Genomic DNA, 14,961 nt, shown 5'->3' on the forward strand with positions numbered 1-14,961 from the left:
TATTTATGAGAATTAAATGAGATAGCAGTTTTATTGTTATAAGATATAGCTGAGTTTTTGCTACTCCATTAATAAATATCCAGCACAGAAAGACACACTGCATTTCTGTGACTTAACATCAGACCCTTACCATATAATCTAATTTTTCATATAATTATCCTGCCTTCTTAAAATATTCCTCATTTCTTTAAAATTAGACACTTCCATGGTTAAATCTTTTAAAATATATGAAACATGTCCCTGCTAGCTAAACAACAACTCACCATTAAACACTATTTATCTTCTTTTCAGAATGGCCTGGGGTCCTTACTCTAAGTGTGTCCAGGGGGGGAAGGGGACCAATCTCTTCAATAACTTAAACTTAATATCTTTAACTTATTTGCTGAGAAAGACATTGTATTGTCACATTATTTCTAAGATATTAGTCACGGCAACCTAACTTTGAAGATTGTTCCAGTTTCACAGATGAGAAAATTGAGGCTCAGAGAGGTTAAATAAAATGCCGATGGTCAGCCCCATGGAAGGCAGTGAAGATTCAAACCCAGTTGGAGTTCCAAAGCCCTGGTTCCTTGCCAGCTCATGGTGTAGTCACATCCTCCACCCACGGCTGGATCCAAGAAGCTTTAGTTGTAAAATAAATGCTACTTTGTTTTTGTATCTGACCTTACAGTTTGTGGAGCTTTCTACCTTTCTTTAGTTAGTTGTTTGGCTTCCTCCTTGAAAGGAATTCTTGTTACATTCTGGTGTTTTTAACCCATCCTACCTTGGCAAATGACATAAGCAAACGTCTTATGATTATGTCTAAAGGCCAGTTGGCTGTCAATGATCCTTCAGAAGTCTTCCCGTAAGTGAGGTGCAATGATCTGGGGACTTGTTCTTTGGCTACCTATAGGCTCTTTTAGCTTCCTTGCAGCTCCCCAGCTGCATTTCAGATAACTGAAGTTGTTTAATTTATGAACTCTGAATACGGGGGATAGTATTAGCCAACATGGATCTATATGTATTACAAAACAAAATGCCGAACTGTTGCTAGTTTCTAGTAAATGCCTGTTCTGTCCCACTGTTATTTTACAGACATTGCTTCTGTAAAACTGTGGAATGCAAGTGTTCTTGTCCGCATTTTCTAAGTGAAGAAATGGAGACTCAAAAGTTTCCACACGTGGCCAAAAGCGTTCTGTGAATAGTTCCCTTCACATCGACATGTATATGTCCAGCATGGGAGTTTCACTAAAGATTGATAAGCAGTGTGAGTTTCTTCATTAACTAAAGAGAATTATGAACACTTGCCCACTGTGTCAAACAGGCAGTCCTAATAATAATAATGCCTGGAGCTGGTCCAGCCCACACTGAATTGGGAAAGGTGTCTGCACTGCACACCTCCAGGGGGCAGCCTTACATTGTGTTCAACCTGGATGGAATTCCCAAGGGCACACACATTGTGCAGACATCTGGAATGGGGCCCCGGGACTGCAGCAGAGAAACCTTAATGGGAGAAGCCGGGAGGGTGTCACAGCAGTTCGCCCTAGGACTGTCAAGTAGACAACAATGAAAAGCCCCACTGGAAGGGCCAGCCATCAGACATGAGAAGTGCAGGGTGTCTCTTGGGTCTGAGATTTAAAACAAGGGTGACATGGTCTCAAGTTCCCTGCCCTTCTCTCTGGCGGGGAGAGGGGAGAGATAAAATGCAACCTATAACATAGCATTCTTTCTGGGTGATGTAGGTAGACTCTATTTAACTAACCAGAGCGTCAAAATCCGCTTCAAGTTTTTAATTGCCTAAGTGAAGCTTTTACAAACTCTACAATGTCTGGAAGCCTCAGGCAGAAGTGATCCAAATAAATCACATGGCCTTTGTCCAAGCAATCCCTGTTTCTAAGAATCTTTTCCGAACATTAGCCCACGACAGAGGCCGTGAGGGGCCAGTCATGCAGGGACTTCCCAGGCCACCAATGCCCCTCAGCTCTGAAAGGCCACCCTGCTATGGAGTGGCAGAGCAGCCAGCCAAGATTCAAACGCAGGTCTGTCCCTGTTTGGTCCCCGGCCCTGACAGTGCTGGGCCAGGCCATCATGTTCCATCTGGGAGTTTTTCAGTCCACACGCAGGGGAATTCTCCACCACAACCTCTGAGTCTGGTAACTGCAGATGGAAACAGAAACGTAGTTAGAAAAATGTGATTCTTGCGCAGGAAAGTTGGACCAGAGAAGAGTTCAGATGTGGGCGGGTGTGTGTGTTTAAAAAAAAAAAAAAAAAGAAAGAAAGAAAGAAAAAAGAGAAGGGTGGGAACCCCACCAGCCAAGTCTGCAGAAAAAAAAATAAATGAAGTCTGCCTATCTCGGGCCGGAGCCCCTCCCCTCGGCCCGCGCCGGAGGAGCGTGACACAGGTGCCGCTTCCTCCCCGCTGCTGAGGGTCAGCAGCAGGCCGGCGCGACCCTCGCCACCGCTCCGCTGCCCCCTCGGCCCCCGGTCCGGCCGGCGCCCCGCACCCATCGGCGATGAACAGCGTCAACGGCACGTCGCGGCCCCGCCTCGGTGAGTACCCGCCGCCCGCAGCAGTCCACCGCCCGCGGGGTTCCCGGGACCCTGTGCCTGCCGGGCCCACGGGAGCCGGGAGCTCGGGCTCAGCGGCGGGACCTCAGCCCGAGCCCCGCGGCGTCGCCGGGTGGCGCCCGGAGCGCCCGAGCCCGGCCCGGCTCTGCACCCCGGGGCCTGGAGGGGCCGCCCGGCCACCGCCGCCCCGCGCGCCGCCCGTTCTCTACGTCTTTGTGCGGTGGCCGCCGAGTATCTGCCGCAGAAACTGGCCCTAGACTAGTAAGTGAGGGACTTACTAGGAGGGAGAGGACGTCGCGCGCTGTTTGCTCGGCCGCCCAGGGCTCGGGGACGGGTTCGGAGTAAACTTCAGTAAACTCCGCCGTTGCCCGGACTCGCTGTCCCGGCCGCGGGGAGGGACACACATGGCGGAGGCATAGGCTCGCCTTGACCCTTTGGGGCGTTGTAATTCCTCTTTCTTTCTAAGACGGCACATGCTTTCCTGCTGACGGGAAATCGTATACCCTGAGCTTCTTTGTGAGGATGTTGGGAAACTTTGCCGGGCCTCCCCCGGCCCCTCCTCTGCCAGTGGGCTTTTGCAATAAAAAAAAAAAAAAAAAAACACTAAAATTTCCTTTTCAAAACTTTCCATAAAAAGTAATGTTTATCCCTTCTATCTCCACCCTGGCTAGATCTGGTCATTGGAAACTGTCAGACGGGAGACATTCTGAGTCTATAGTGTATCGTGTTAAGTAATTAATATGATAATAATATGGGTACTGGAGACATCCACTCGTTTACAGGTCTTTAAAATCCAGGTGGTTGTGTGGCCTCACCAGAGGAACTTGAGCATAGTGGACTGTGGCTAGGTGCCTGTGTGTGCCTAGTCACGCGTGTGCCCAGGAGGGTGCTCAGCTAGTCTGCGTGCAGGAGGACGAGTCCTGGAGTGAGGGCCCTGCTGCCTGCTGTGGGATCAGCAGTGCCACCTATTAGCCGGGGGCCTGCGGCAAGCTAGCCTCTCTCTTAGCTCCAGCTTCATCCGCTGCAAAATGGGAGTGATAGGGTATTTCTCTTTGGGCTGTGAGAATTAAGAGCTTGTAAATGGCTCAGCACAGAGATTAACACATACTAAGGGCTCGATAAATGTCAGGCATCTTTGTTTTCATTTTACACTAGACTGGGTCTGGAAGCTCATGTGCATTAGTGCTTGCATGTAAGTTTCTGTGAGTGTGTGAGTCAGACACTAGTGAACTTAGATGTGTGTGTCCGGGCCAGGGTTGAAGGGAAAGCCACGGTAATCATTCCAGTACAGGCGCTGGGGAAGTGCAGGCCTGCTGCCATTCCCCTGGCTGGAAAGGACAGGCTTGCTCACCAGGAGCCCTGCCCCTGCCCCCACTCTCAGGCAGTTCTCTAAGATTCAAGTTTCAGACCTTGACCAATGGCTGCAGACACTTCCCTTCCAGAGCTCACAGGAATACAGCCCTCACTTGCATACCATTCTAGATTACCCTTAGGACTTGATTTATTGCAGGCTCTTTGCTGTAAGAGAACCCTGGGGCCCTCTTTCTTGCTGTGAACTCAGGCAGGATGTGTCTATATCCTGTCTCAGTTTACATCACTGCTTCTCAGAAGCAGAGGTTGGAATGGAGAGGACCCTCTGCTCCTGCCCCACCAGGCCTGCCCCACCCCTCTGGCCTCAAACCAACTCCCATAAGCCCAAATGCCACAGGTACTACAAATGAGTCATGTGCAGAAATCCACTGCCTTGCCCTTGGATGGAAGGGGTCAATGCTCAGTGAGGAGACGGTCAGGTTTGTCAACTTTATATAGATTTCACTGCCTCTGGCAGAAGCCGAAAGGATTGCATTAAGTGCCAAATGAAATTCCATCTCAACCATTGCTCAACCCCTCCAGATATCCAAAGCAGTAGGAGTCACATGGCATTGGCACCGTCAGCAGCTGGACCTTTCCAAGGGTGCCCATGGTTGGACAACTATTTCTGGGGACTCGCAGCGCACCCTGGGAAACAGGGGGGTATGGGATAAGAGGCATTCTGTGTTTGCAGTGGAAGCGCATCAGCCCATCTACAGTGAGAAGGAAGAGGCAGCTGGGGGAGGTTGGCAAGCCAAATCAGTTTCCCTCCTTGGATGGCAGATATACATACATATATCAAATGGCCTTCTGCAGTCCCAACCAAAACGCCTTCCAGAGACTGTGTGAACAAAATGGGCCCAACAAGCACAAGCTAAACACAAATTTGAACAATGAATCAAGAGTTAATAATAGGAAAGAGAAAGATACCATCCCACCTCGAGAGCAATTTATTGATTTATGAGAAGCCTACTACAAATATCATATGTATATATAATTATTTTTGTTTTACAAAATGAAACTTATTTTATATATTCTACTTCATCTTGCTTTTTTCATAAGAATATATGCTGAAGATTATAATTAATCATCATATATAGACTAACCCATTCTTCTCAGGGCTATATGCATAGTATGAATTGTATGAATATATAAATGAATTGGTTATTTTATTTAACCAGTTCCTTCACCAATGGACATTTAGATTGTGGGCAGTCTTTATTTGATTTTTGTAAAACTAGACATGGTGCTGCCATTACAACCCATTAAGTAGGGTTTATGTGATTACACATATATGTGTGACTATATGAGTTCGCATATGATTAGGATAAATACACACACATTTAATTTCTGGCACAAAGAGTGTGAACATTTAAAATGTTGGTAGGTACTAAAAAATTGCCCTCTGAGGGGCGCCTGGGTGGCTCAGTTGGTTAAGCGACTGCCTTCAGCTCAGGTCATGATCCTGGAGTCCCTGGATCGAGTCCCGCATCGGGCTCCCTGCTCGGCAGGGAGTCTGCTTCTCCCTCTCCCACTCCCCGTTTGTGTTCCCTCTCTCGCTGTGTCTTTCTCTGTCAAATAAATAAATAAATCTTAAAAAAAAAAAAATTGCCCTCTGAAAGGTCACATGAATATCTAACACCCACCACTAGCTAATGAAAGTCGTTCTTTCCTCACACCCTCATTCATACTGGGCAGTTTACATCTTAGCAAATCTGATAAGTAAAACATGTTGTCACTTCTGAATGTGCCTCTGTAATTATAAGTGAGGTTGTGCATGGTTTTGTTTGTTTGTTTTCTAAAGATTTTATTTATCTATTTATTTGAGAGAGAGAGAGCATGAGCAGGGGGAGGAATAGAGGGAGAGGGACAAGCAGACTCCACTCTGAGCCCGACATGGGGCTCAATCTCATGACCCTGAGATCATGATCTGAGCCAAATCAAGAGTCGGACACTTAACTGACTGAGCCACCCAGTGCCCCCCCTTTTTAAAGATTTTATTTATTTATTTATTTATTTATTTATTTATTTATTTGAGAGAAAGAGGAGGTTGTGCATGTTTTCATACCTCCACAACATATTGTATTCCTTTTTCTGAGAAGTACCTGTTCATGGCCTTTGCCCATTTCCTATGAGGTCCCCCACGCCCAGGGAAGGAGTTTATGAAGTGTCCTCTCTCTTATAGTGACTTGGAGGCAGAGCAGGGCTTGAGCCCCGCAGTCAGAGCTGTGGAGCCAGACCTGGGTTTGGTCCCACCATCAACACTTGCAGGCTTTGAGGAGGTACACAATATGTCAGAGCCTCACTTTTCTCATCTGAAAGTGGGAATAATAACAGCTACTTCCCAGGAGTCATGTGATGAGCAAGAGAATAAGGGCTTGGCATCATGCCCAGGAATAGTGGTATCTGTGGCTGTTGTTGTTAACAGAATTTATCAAAGCAAACCTGGCCTGTGGGTGCTCCTAATCTCTCGAGTCTCCCTTACAGACAGCTGCTGTTTTTGCTTTTGATACTATAACAAGAATATCCATACCTATATGCCGAGCCCTTTAGTAGGGCCTTGCATGGGTCACCTCTCCACAGCCTGGGCCCATGGGCATTTTCTTAACTGTTTTGCAGAGGAAACACTGGAGGCTCAGGGGATGGCTTACCCCAGGGCTCCCAGGCACTGAGGGCACAGGGCTGTGGACATAGGCTGTCAGACTCCAGAGCCAGCAGAGGCCAGCTGAGGGGTGCTTAGGGTGCATGTGGACAGGGCATTCTGCCACCCAGCACCATGCAGGCTGTGCCTGGGAAATTACACTGTAGCTTTGTACAGAGAGAACCTGTGTGTGGCACAGATCTTCAGAACCTACCAGCCACCCTACGGTTCCTCAGCCAGGCCTCAGTTCCGACCTCAGTGTACCACTGCCCACTGTTTTGTGTTTGGGCCTGACCCACACCAGGCCAGCCGCTGCCCTTCATCATGCATTCCACAGCCTGCTAGGGCTGTCCCCTAGAACCTTCTCTTATGGCCTTTCCTGATGCCCAGGACTGCTCTGTGTCTCCAGCTGCACCTCCAGTGCTGTCTGGGTACTCCTGCACACACATATGCATGCACACGTACACACTCACGTTCACACTCACATACACACACTGCCTGCCTGCCTCACCCCTGCTCATCCCTAAGTCCTGGGTCATTCCCCTGAAGCTCCCTAGGCCCTCCCTGAACACTAGAAAACCAGCCACCGTGGCCCTGAGGACACGGCGGCCCCAACAAATTCCTGGATTTGTCCCTTTCCTGGAAATCCTGACCTCCCAAGGGACTCCATAACCCCGCCTGCCCCCTCCTTGGGGTCTGGCACAGAGAAGTGAATGCTCCCACGCCTGTGTCCATTCCATACGCTGGAAACACCTTTTAAAAATCACACACTCAGTAGCTCCTAGTCCAGAATTTGGCATATACATAGAGGTCAGTGAATAGTGAGTTAAAATGCACAGAAAGTCAAAACAAAACAAACTCTAAGACCAGGGCTGCTGCCTCCCCACCTCGCTCTTTCCCACTCCCGCACTGATTCTTATTTCATATTCTCCCCCAACACCCCAACATCTTTGCCTAGGGTTTTCTTGGGATCTCCATGTAATCCGAACTTCTGAGGGAGTGCTGGCTCCTGCCCTTCGTTATTAGGCATTTTCATTTCTGTACATTCTTCCAGTACAAATAGTGTGCAAAATCTTAGCCATGGCAGATGCGGACAAGTGTGGGTTTCCTCTCGGGACAACAGGAGCCGAGCCCAAGACACTGGATTCTATCACAGGCTGGGTGGGCTCAGCAGGGCCCTTGCATGACTCCCCCAGAGAACATGCGGGGTTGTAACCAACCCACAGCTCCTGTTGCCCGGGCGACAGCAGCAGAGCAGGACTCATGGCCCACCTTCCTGGCACTGTGACCTGCCCTTTCTCCTGACCCCACATCTTCACCCCCTCTCATTAGTGACTCTGAGGCTGACTGAATTGCTGAAGACTCAGTGTGAACGACTCTGAGAGTTAGAAACTCCAGGGGGAGCGGGTCATAGGGAACCCCCACAGTACTGTGAGATTTACTTCCTAGAGCTCAACCTGGTTCCCACAGTATTTATCAGAGGAAAATCCCCTCAAGCTTCCAGCAGGAGAAGGAAAAAGGATGTATCTTGAAATAGACCAGAGCACCTGTTCTGAATAAGGCCTGCCTCAGTGGAAGCTACAATTGACCCTTGGACAACAGGGGTGTGAACAATATGGGTCCACTTATACGTGGATTTTTTTCAGTAAATACAGTACAGTGCTGTAAATGTATTTTCTCTTGTGATTTTCTTAATAACATTTTCTTTGCTCTAGCATACTTCATTGTAAGGAAACAGTATATAATACATATAACATACAAAATATGTTAATGGACTATGTCTTTGGTAAGGCTTCTGGTCCACAGTAGGCTATTAGTTAAGTTTTGGGAAGAGTCACAAGTTATACGTGGATTTTCAGCTGTTTGTGGGAGTGGGGGTGGTTAGCATCTCTAACCCCCTCCATTGTTCAAGGTCAATTGCTGTTAACCTGAGCCTAATTTGTTGGGGTATTATCAGAACCTTTCTCACCTGGAGGAAGGGATTTACCCAACTCGAGCCCATCCTACCCATCCTGTCCCACCTAAGGGGTGAAAAAAGGAATAGAAACACTCATGAAGTTCACAGTCCAGAGGCGCAGGCTCACCGAAAGACAGAGACCTGCTCACAGGGCTACGGGATGCCTCCCCTCCCCCCGACCCCATCACCACATCACTGCAGTTCCTTTTACCCACTACATCTTGTCTGTCAACAAAATTACAAGGCACACTAACAAGGCAAAAAATACAATTTGAAGAGACAGAGCAAGCATCAGAACCAGCCATGGCAGGGAATTACCAGACTGGAAGTTTAAAACAACTACGATTAATAGCTCTTTACAACACTTTATTATATTCTCTCTTGTTTCTGCTTCTCTAGCAAAGTCCTTCTGTAGGTAAAGCCACACCTTCTTTCTCTTACTGCCAAAACATTGTGGGTAGCATACTATTTGGGGCTCAGTGGACATACCCCAAACCCCTTCCAGGTCCCCAAGAGGGAAGCTGGTCCTTCAGGGTATTTGTGGGGGCAGACCCTGAGCAAGGCTAGCAGGTCATCTTACTGCACCCTTCTTACCCTGATGGAGGCCTTTTACCTCCACTTCAAATGTGAAGCACTGACTAGCACATCACTTGTAGAGAACACAGACAGCCAGAGCCCCTTGCTCCCCCTTCTCCTGCGTACAATGCACATTTTTAAGAGGGGTTTAAGTATGCAGCTGTCAACCAACTCCAGGCCCCAGCACTGCCATTTCTCCCCCTTGGAAAAATTTTCTCCTGGAATGGAGAAACTTCACATCTTAGCTGTGGGCACATATAATCTCACCAGAGTCTTAAAGTGAAGGACATTATGGTTTGCTAAATCAAAACCAGATAAAGCAGTCATGCCTGCCTGCCTTTTGTTTTGGGCCCCAGTCTGTGATTTCTGTATTCACCAGGCAGCAAAGTCTACTGGCTATGAAATGGTACTTTCTCTTGAGAGACTTACCAAACGCTAGAACCATGCACACCACCTTCAGCAAGCACAGGCTTCACGTTCAGGTTCCCCTTCCATACTTTTTAAAACCATTTAGCTCAAATTCACTTTGCACCAGTTTGCTAGTGATGAAGAAGTCAGAGCACCAGCTTTACAATTCAAAGATTTGGGTGTGAGTCTGAACCTGTTCTGACCTGCCTATGGCCTTGAACATGTTACTGGGCCTCCTGCGTCTCAGTTCATCCTCCAGGACAGGGCTAGCTTTGTCCTAGGCAGTCACACAGGACCCCCACCCTTGGAGGGCCCCACATGCACTCTGTTAATGCTCTGCAGTCACCATCTTGAAATTCTTAATTTTTGTAAAGGAGCCCCTGTTTTCATTTTGCACTAGGCCCCATAAATTCTACAGCTAGTCTTGATCCATTAAATGGGGATAATAATCATTTCTACCTCAGGGGTTTGTTGTGAGGATAAAATGTATTATCCTAGATAAAATTCCTAGTATAGTACCTGGTACACGTTCATCTCTGCCACTTACTGAGTACTTGCATGTGTCCTAAGTGAATGCTGGTTTACTCCCCCCTGCCCAGTCTCTGTCCCTGTTTGCCGAACATAGCACCCAACGATGGGATGGCACAGTCTGCCCAGGTCTGTAGAGCCAGGGCAAGGCCCCCTGCAATAGCTCTGGCAAGCTGCTCCCTTCTGAGCTGTGAGTGCCCTCCTAATACGTGGGCTCCCTGATGCTTCTATCAGAGGGGGTGCAGTTGGCAGGGGAAAGCAGCCCAGAGAACGCACGCAGGCCACTGTGACCTCTCACACCAGCTGTGGCTCCAGCAAACTTCTTACCTCTACAAGTCAGCTTCCTTACATGGTACTTGGGGGGACTATCCTTGTTCCCTTAGCCTCATCTGGGCACCAGCCTCACCTGAACACTAGGAGCTCAGCTGTCTTATTCTCCATGGGGAAGAGCAGGCTCTTTAAAAACACCGAATGAGTGAGTGAATGAATGAATGAGTGAATGTGAAGGTCCAACCAATGCAAGCCAAGCCTGTCTCCACAGAGTACTGTGGGTCCCCATATTCACATGCCCTTCCTTCCCCCCCCCCCCCAGTGGACTCAGAGCCCCTCTTGGCTCAGCCCACTGGCCTGTCCCCATCCTGCCCTGCACTCCTTGTTCACTCTGACCTGTGTGCACATGGAGCCCCCTGCCCGGTTCACCAAGCACCATTCAATGCCTTCTCTCATGGTTCATTTCTTTCTTTTCCTCATGTTGCCATTCATCCAGGTTCACAGCGAGAACTCTGCCGGGTGCTTCTTAAAGCTTGGGCTCCCCTCTCTCCTGGGAGGACTCCCTCCACCCTCCTTTTCCAGCCTACAACCGACGCCTGATCTTCAGGGAACCTGGGTCTTGCTTCCTCTGATCATATCCTGAGACTGACTTGTCATTTGCATTGCTCTCCTTCAGCTTCTATAAAAATTCTCATTTTAGTGAATTAATTTCAGCTATGGCTGAAAGTCCTGAGTAACCTTCTTTTTTTTTTTTTTTATTTCATAATCTTTTTTCTTTTCCTTTTGTACAAATTCTATAAACTATCCTGACGCACTCTCCTCTTACGGTGACTATCTCCCTGACTCAAAGGATAGAAAGTAGGCTTCACTTCCCATAAGTTATCTCATTTCACCCTCTAGCCACCCTACGGGAGGTATTTTTATCTCTGTTTTGCATATGATGATACTGAAACCCAAGAGGCAACCAACGTGACTTGCAGAGAGCCACAGCCGACCCCTCACACGCACACTCTTGGATAGCGGGGTTTTTCTAGGAAGGGCTCGGCCAAGGCTAACCTGCTTAGTAGGCAAGTGGTTAGGACCCATGGTGCTCTTAGAGATACACAAAAATGTGTGTTTCTCTTAAAATCAAAAGGAAAAAAAAATGAACTTTTAATACTAAATATTACATTTGTCTTTAGAACAATGCCACTATAAAATACAACTTTTAATCTTTCGGGGGGAAGGGATCCATGAAGGTAAAGCACCCAGGCCCAAGAGGGTCACCCTGCATCCCTGCCTGGCTCAGTGCACTCGAGCCCAAGGGGCTGGGTACGCACTGGTCCCTGCACTGCCGCTGTCCCTACGGGACTCTGTCCTGCTCCCGGCACTCTGACCACCTTTGCATGGCTGCCCTACCTGGAATTCTCACACTCCTCCGCTGGCAGTCCTGCCTAACCCTGCAGAGCCCCCCCGGGCTGGCCGGCTGCTGTGGCTGTTTTTGTGCCTGCCCTTTACCTCCACCCTCAGGAGATGCAGTCAGAAGTAAATGCTTGAGGGGAGCCAGGACTCACTCTCTCTCTCCCTCCCTCCCTCTCTCTCTCTCTCTCTCTTTCTCTTACTCTCTTGGCTTTTTAAGCCATGTAATTAAGTTGATCTTCACTTAAAATTTAAAAAAAATAGGTTTTCTTTATCCTGTTTCATTATTACAGAAATAATTCATGTTCACTGTAGATATATGTTTATATATATATAAGACCAAGAGGAAAGGGGTAAGAGGATTCTCTCTAGAGTGGCGGTGACTTTGAGATACCCAGGTGACAGCTGGAAGGCAGTTGGGAGAGAGATCTGGGCAAAGATAAAGATGGTGGGGGGGGGGGCGGGGAAGGGCTGGGGGAGGGAGGCATGACGAACCTCCTGGGGCTGCACGGATCACTCCGGATTGTGTGGATCTTCACGCAGGCACAAAGGGGTGGGTGTTGCTGAGTGCCTGCTCTGTCCTACTCCATACCCAGTGAGGATATACATGGTACCTTGTTTCATCCTGAAGACGTTGCACGGATTTAGATATTATTAATTCCCGTTTAGAAATATGGAAACTGAGGTTCAAGAGATTGTGTCCCCAGGCCCTCACTGTGCACCACTGGCACTGTCCAGCTTTGAGCTAGGTGTGTCTCCTTCCACCTGTGGGATGCGGCACCCCCCATGCCGGGAGAAGGTTGCCCATGAGCCCGTGCTCTTCTACTCGGCTCTGTGCAGCCCTGAGGTTGCTCTCCTGCCTCGGGAGAAAAGGCCTCTCTTTATCCACCCACCCCAGGCCACTTGTGCTCAGCTCTACCCTCCTCTGCCAGCCCACACCTGCCGGCCCAGCAGCTACTAATGAAATGTCCATAGTGGCACACAAGGGCCGGGTTGTGCCCTTGAGAGTCCTGCCTGCCAAGGCCAACCCACACACAGGTCTCACTTTCCCCTGGGGAAGCAGTGGGCAGCTGCCTTCTGGGTTCACTGCAAGGGCACTGGGAGAGAATAAAGACCCCACCAAGTTCTAGCCAATTCCTGGAATGCCTCCACCACAGAACCACCCCTGGACTGGCAGCTTTGTCTTTTGTTAAAATATTTCAAGCCACAGGACCATTACTGCATTGTGTGTTATATAGTTTACTAGGTCCTTTCAAATCTGTTCCCTGTCTTCATTCAAGAGAGACTACTCTCCCTCTTTGAGAGGAAACAAAGTAAAGCTTAGAGAAGCTAAGTGACTTATAAGAATTCACACAGCCAGCGGTAGTAGGTGGAGCAAGACTGGGACATAGGTGTCTGATTCCTTTGTGAGTGCACTGTTTGTACCACAGAATCTCATTCCTCGGGTCCTTAAGTGGGGGACAGGATGGGGGTGATGCTGAGGAGCTGATGCTGGGACTGTAGGGTCACCAAAAGGAAGAAACTTTGCCACTGGCCCTACATTCTCCTGTACCTTCCTGTAAACGCACGTGCATACAGATACACACACACACACACACACACATGCACACACATATGCCCTTTACCTTCCTTGCAGTCCTCAGCAACAGACTGGTGTCACCGCCAGGTTCAAGGCAAGGAGGAGCTCTCTTGGGTTCTAGTTTGGCCTGGGGCAGGGTGAACAGACATTTAGTCTATGGGCCTTACTGACCTCATAGAGATAGCTGGAAACAAATGTGAGACGTGCTGCCTACAGCATCTTTGGCCTCGGGCATGCTTTCGAAACTTTTTCCTATGCCACCAGTTTTCAGACACTGCTCCCATCTCTTTGCCTCAGTCTGGTATTTCTGCAGTACACCTGACTATCGGCAGTGTGTTCTGCTTCTCAAAGCCTCTTCTGTCTGTGCTCTCATCCGAGGTCAGTGCAATGTTCAGGCCGGATCCCCTTAACCACCCTCCTCATGTGGCAGACAGGGACACACAGGTCTAAAGAAGTCAGCAAGGTTGTTTTGATGATTTGGGGTTTGGGCTCAGCATTGCCTCTTTCATGCCTTCCCCCTTTGAGTCCATCTAGAATCTATTAACAAAGACAAAAATCGATTAGTAAGCCCATTAATAAAGGCAACCTTCCCTCTGGCAGGTTATCAGATGCAGCACCTACATGTACCAGTGGTTAAATTCAGGGCCGGTTTCCAGATTTGACCCCTGTACACACCCCTCTTCACTCCCAGCCAATCGCATCATCTGGGGTCCCTTTATAAGTTCCAAGTCTTCAGGTACCCCTTGGGAAGCAGGTGACACAAGCCATGAGACCTTCAGCTTTCTAGCCCCTTCTGGTGTATCCAGTCCAGAGCACCACTTTCAGATTACCGTAATTCAGTCTGATGCACTTTGATTTTGATCCAGTGAGCACCACCTGTGTGCAAGGGACCACACAGGAGATACAGGGGACACAGACCCTCTCTTCAAAATGTCTTTAGCCTAGTTGGGGAGCAAGACCCAAGAACATCAGAGGGCAAAGGAATTCAAAATACCCTTCAAGCCACAGGCCACACCTGGTTCAGGTGCATGCAGCTGTGCAGGTCCCCTCTGGAATAAAGGTCATGTATCCTGAAACTCCAAAACAAGTAGCTTCTCATCTAGGGTCTCCACCCCAAACACACACACACACACACACACACAAAGTAGTGTCACAGCTGCAAGTCTCCACTGCAATTATTTTCAGCAGAAATAGTATTTCCACAAAATAAATTCTTAGATGAAGTCTGGAAATATAAAAGAGATAAGAGCCTATCTGATGTAGTTGAGTTAAGGATGAGAGGTGGGTGACCACACTCCAGGGGCCCCTTGTGATGGTTCACTCTCTAGTTATCGCTGGACACCAAGGGCTTCGTGTAACCCAGTCTGCAAATTCCTTCCTGCCTAGTACCTGGTGCCTAAGCCAGAGTGGTTCATTGACATCCAGTCACTGTTGGTTGTCAGCGATGATACTTGGGAGCTTGGATCTCAGTATCTTTCCGCTGTAGACATTTCCATTCCATGAAGCCATAAAATGTTTTCACTGTGGTTAAATGTTTGCCTACAACCAGACTGTAATGTATGCCCAGGTGTCAGTCACTCTACCAATTAATTCCATGAGAACAATTCTTATCAAACTTCAGAACCCCAATGCTCAGATTCCATGAAGAAAATCTGAGAAGTAGGAAAGGAAACTGGACAGAAGAGTTGATTATGAAAGCAATTTATG

The 14,961-nt window shown here is 48.4% G+C and overlaps 1 protein-coding gene and 1 long non-coding RNA gene across 2 annotated transcripts in view; one reads left to right on the plus strand and one right to left on the minus strand.

The window, feature by feature from the left end:
• Nucleotides 1–1,754: 1,754 nt before the first annotated feature.
• On the minus strand, nt 1,755–3,037 carry LOC118012564. Its single transcript, XR_004679753.1, has 2 exons — nt 2,826–3,037; nt 1,755–2,136 (listed from the first exon to the last, which is right to left on the minus strand). It is a non-coding gene; the product is annotated as an uncharacterized LOC118012564 (long non-coding RNA).
• GYPC (glycophorin C (Gerbich blood group)) overlaps nt 2,128–14,961 on the plus strand; it is a 42,942-nt gene continuing 30,108 nt past the window's right edge. Inside the window, exon 1 of the mRNA XM_035008224.1 lies at nt 2,128–2,529. Coding sequence (XP_034864115.1) covers nt 2,493–2,529 — 37 coding nt within the window. The 5' untranslated portion in view covers nt 2,128–2,492. The remainder of the gene's footprint in view (nt 2,530–14,961) is intronic.

The sequence above is a fragment of the Mirounga leonina genome, unplaced genomic scaffold (assembly GCF_011800145.1).
Source record: "Mirounga leonina isolate KUSES-001 unplaced genomic scaffold, KU_Mleo_1.0 Mir_151, whole genome shotgun sequence".
In the NCBI taxonomy this organism is placed as follows: domain Eukaryota; kingdom Metazoa; phylum Chordata; class Mammalia; order Carnivora; family Phocidae; genus Mirounga; species Mirounga leonina.